General features: G+C 40.9%; 1 protein-coding gene across 1 annotated transcript in view; it reads left to right on the top strand.

Annotated features, from left to right (window-relative positions):
- The window catches only part of LOC121864061 (nephrin-like), a 6,835-nt gene extending 2,566 nt beyond the window's left edge, over positions 1-4,269 (top strand). Inside the window, exons 4-5 of the mRNA XM_042362959.1 lie at positions 2,589-2,733; positions 3,998-4,269. Coding sequence (XP_042218893.1) covers positions 2,589-2,733; positions 3,998-4,230 — 378 coding nt within the window. The 3' untranslated portion in view covers positions 4,231-4,269. The remainder of the gene's footprint in view (positions 1-2,588; positions 2,734-3,997) is intronic.
- Positions 4,270-4,675: the final 406 nt, after the last annotated feature.

Genomic DNA, 4,675 nt, shown 5'->3' with positions numbered 1-4,675 from the left:
GCGAGTCTGTCTCGGTATGCAGTCTGAATTGACACCTCGTGTGGTGTTCCTCCAAGCGTTACGGTGTGGAGTGATATCCTCCCAGGTGATAGGGTCGATTTGGCACATTTTCTGGTTATTTCATACTTTTCCGTTGCCCGCCAGCCATACATTTACCTTTCTGTAGGTGACAGTAGAGTAGCAGATTTGGCAGTCTACTGTCGTCCATGCCGGTAACACGGCCACTGCAATGTAGTTGTTCATGGATAATGGCAGCCTCGGAGCTCCTACAGTTGGTGTCAGTGAAAATACTGGCATTTGTTCTCTTGTCTTCCCAGCGAACTCGGAGGATGGAACGTAGACTACGTTGGTGAAAGTTTTCAAGTACCTTGAGGTGCCTCCTGTATGTGACCCATATCTCGCTGCCATACAGCAGGGTGAGGAGGACCACTGTTCGATACACGTGCAGCTTTGTAGATAATTTCAGATCCCTACAGCTGAAGACACGGGTACGGAGTCTGCCAAAGGCTTGAGATGCTCATCTGATTCGATGTTGGCTCTCTTCATCGGTGTCCGCGGTGGTGGACAGGTGGGAGCCAAAATACTGAACATGGGTAACATTGGAGAGGGCAGTACTGCTAAACTGGATGGATGGTGAAGGGGTGGCTGAGCTAGGGGTCAGGCTGGAACAGACTCTGAGGAGTATTTAAATTCACCTCGAGGCCGAAGTGTGTGTACACGCCTGCGTAGGTGTTCAGAATCTCCGGTAGGTCGCGTTCAATATGAGCGACGAAAGTGATGTCGTCCGCATACTAAAGTTCAGTGATGGAAGCAGCCGACACTTATGTTCCTGCCTGGAGTCGTTTTATGTTGAAACGACCCTTCATCCGGTACTGAATGCCCACCCCGCCGGCTAAATTGGCACTGGCACAAGTAGGAAGGCAGCCAAGAAAATGCAAAAGAGAGTTGGCACCAGTACACATCCTTGATTTACCTCCGTTTGGATGGGGAAGAACTCAGACTGAGTGCCACTGTGCAGGACACTGCCGTTCATGCTATCGTGGAGTTGCCTCACAATGACGATGAAATTTGGTGTGCAACCAAAACGACGGAGGGTCCACCATAGGGCTTCCCTGTGGACCGAGTCAAAGGCCTTTGTATGATCGATGAAGGTATACAGTAAGTCACTGTGCTATTCTCTGCACTTTTCCTGTATCTGGCGGGCAGCAAAGATCATGTCAGTAGTACCACGTGATGGCTTAAAGCCACATTGAAACTACGAGAGGAAGAAGTCTGTTAACGAGGATTCGGGCGATAACCTTGCCAGCTACAGACAGCAGGGAGATCCCGCGGTAGTTGCCACTGATTGACCAGTCTCCCTTGTTATTGTAAGTATTGACGATAGAGGCGTTTTAAGATCTTGGGGGAACTCCTGTTCACACACACACACACACACGCCTCTAAGTTGTTTAATCTAATTAAACAGACAAACACAAAGTAACACCGGAGGCGAAGCCAAGCTAACCCACACATAAGGCTTATTTTTGCCCGTGTGGCTGTATGGGGCTTTAAATTCAAGCGGTGATAGGGAAAGGCTGTTTAAAAAAAATATCGCTTATGGGGAATAACCACGAATTTAAATGTTTTCAACACTGGGACGTATTAGGATACTGTATGTGTGTGTGTGTGTGTGTGTGTGTGTATGTGTGTGTGTGTGTATGTGTGTGTGTGTGTGTCACGCCTTTAGCGCTCGAGCAGTGAATAGCAGATGAAGTGCTCTTGTTCAGGTGAATGGGAAGTTTATTATTGAATTATGATCATTATTTTCATCATCGTTTTAATTATTATTATTTATTTATCGTTATTTCGTTATTTCATTGAAATGTTTATTATACTTATTTGTCTTATTCCTTCATTACTATATTTGCTATATTTGCTTTATTCTTTTATTATATTTGTATTTTTTTTACACGTTCTGTGTATATTTTCTCTCTTTATTTCATCATCAGCTGAGTGTAAATCCACTTAAGAGATTATTTGTAAAGTTTAGAACAAATTATGTTGGGTCTTTTTTGATATTTGTTTATGGTGAAGTAAACAAAGTGTATATCCTTTGTTTACAGTTTATGTCCGCTGTATAATGTGTGTTTATGTATTGAGGTGCGGTGGGCGAGTGTATACAGCTCTTATCTCATGTTTTATGGTTACCTGGTTCACGTTCGATTCCCTCCCCCCCCCCCACACTCTACCCAGCAAACCTAACCTAACCTAACCTAACCTAACCTAACCTAACCTAACCTAACCTAACCTAACTTAACCTAACCCACATTAGTTAACATAATCATTAAAATAAACCAAATGCTTTATAATCTGCGTTCATAATATCTTAACATTATTTAATATTTCGTGTAAAATTCATGTATAATAATCATGAGTTGTATTAATTACTTTATTTATTGTTTCTTCAAGTTAATTAGGATGAAACTTGTTAAGATATAAAATGACTTTCTTTGATCATGAACTAATGTATTCAATTTTATCTTCTCTGTATGTATGTATGTATGTATGTATGTATGTATGTATGTATGTATGTATGTATGTATGTACAGAACCTGGTGTACGGAGACGTGACCAGCTCTACACTAGTGACCAACCTCACCCGCAAAGATCACAACACGAGAGTCACCTGCAGGGCTGCCAACCCCGCTGTCCCTGATGCTCCCATAGCCAACACCACCACACTCATAGTCCACTGTGAGTAAAGATATACCTAAATATATTATTATTATTATTATTATTATTATTATTATTATTATTATTATTATTATTGTTATTGTTATTGTTATTATTATTGTTGTTGTTGTTGTTGTTGTTGTTGTTGTTGTTGTTGTTGTTGTTGTTGTTGTTGTTGTTGTTGTTGTTGTTGTTGTTGTTGTTGTTGTTGTTGTAAGGCAGTGTTGCCCTCTGGTGGCCGAGAATAAACACTAATCAAGATGGCTGCCGTATAGCACAATGCTCACGGGCGCTGTACAATAACTTTACTACACAATTTCACGAGAAAACCCGCCTCATATATGCTTTTATTCTTATGTAAAGGGAGGAGAGCGACCTTGAGCAGAGGAGAGAAAATAATAATGTAGTTTCTTATATCATGACGTGAATTATGGTCATTTTTGTTCCGCCTCAAATAATTATCCCTCAATAAGCTGCTTGTGTTACCGAGTTGTATTCTGAAGGTTTATTGTTCAGTCTACTCTTATCATCACTTCCTTAATAACTTTACTAAATTGTCTGGAATCTTTAACAACTGCCTCACATATGGAACACTCTACAGGGTGGCGCATAAGTCGCTTTACCCACAACAAATATCACGGGAAAGTGACTAATGTGTCACTCTGTATACCTACTGTACCCGGAAGAAAAACTTAATATTTTATTTATATTTCTTTTGTATGTCTATGAGTAAAATAGGTCAGAATAGGTACCCCTCAACCCTCTTCCCTTCCTCCTCCTTGTCCCCTCTACCCCCCACCTGCAATACGTCCACCAACCCCTCACCCCCTCACCCCTCACCCCTCCCCCTCCCTCCCCCTCCCCCTCATCCCCCTCACCCCCTCCTGTGTTGACGTGATTATCGCCGCGGTTAAAACAAGTTACCTGCTGAAGTTAATTATGTGTCTTGGTGTTTACTCAGTGGGTGAAGGTAATGTTTACCTCCACCACCAGGGGCGCTCTGTCCTTCAGCCTTCATAGTAATTATGTCCTGTAGTGCCCACGCCTACCACCTGGGCTGTTGTTGTTCTTGTTGTTGTTATTAGTGTTGTTCTTGTTGTTCTTGTTGTTCTTGTTATTTTTGTTAATACTTATTATTATTATTATTATTGTTGTTATTATTATTATTATTATTATTATTATTATTATTATTATTATTATTATTATTATTATTATTATTATTATTATTATTATTATTATTATTATTATTATTATTATTATTATTATTCCTCTCCCTCCCTCACAGACCCACCTACAGTAGCTGCGTCGCTCGGTCGTTCACTACGGCCGGAGTTACTGAAGGAGGGAGACGATGTTTACTTTACCTGTACCGTGGAGGCCAACCCCCCAGCCTCCACCATCACCTGGTATCACGAGGTAGGTACACCCGACCTCCACTACCTCCTCAGAAATACCAGAGATACCACCTCACACACACAGTACTTCAAACCTACCTGTTGCTTTAGCCCAAATCACTAAATCAACGCAATTATTCGATCATTTCAGTACAGTATGCAAATGAATCAATTCAATAATCTTCTGAAGGTAATTTGTTGTCATATGGGAGTTATTTTTGTGACGTCTATGTGATGAAGGTGGGTTGAAAATAAGTATGTTGTGTTTATTAATTATTTTAGCTTAAATCTGTGAGAAAATTGAATAGAAAAGTAGAAATAAGATTATATATGTAGACAGTGAGAGTGACGGACGGGCAGACAGGAAAATGAGAGTGAAAGAGGGAGTGAGGTGGAAAGACAGATAAAGGTAGAGATACAGACAGATGAAAGAGAGACGTAGAATCAGACAGACAGACAAGAAAGGGAGAGTGAGACAGAAAGACAGACATATAGACATACAGGAGAGAAAGAGAGAGAGAGAGAGAGAGAGAGAGAGAGAGAGAGAGAGAGAGAAATAAAGCAATAAT

This window comes from Homarus americanus, unplaced genomic scaffold, assembly GCF_018991925.1.
Source record: "Homarus americanus isolate GMGI-L3 unplaced genomic scaffold, GMGI_Hamer_2.0 scaffold3050, whole genome shotgun sequence".
In the NCBI taxonomy this organism is placed as follows: Eukaryota; Metazoa; Arthropoda; class Malacostraca; order Decapoda; family Nephropidae; genus Homarus; species Homarus americanus.
This window is presented reverse-complemented; position numbering and strand designations above follow the sequence as displayed.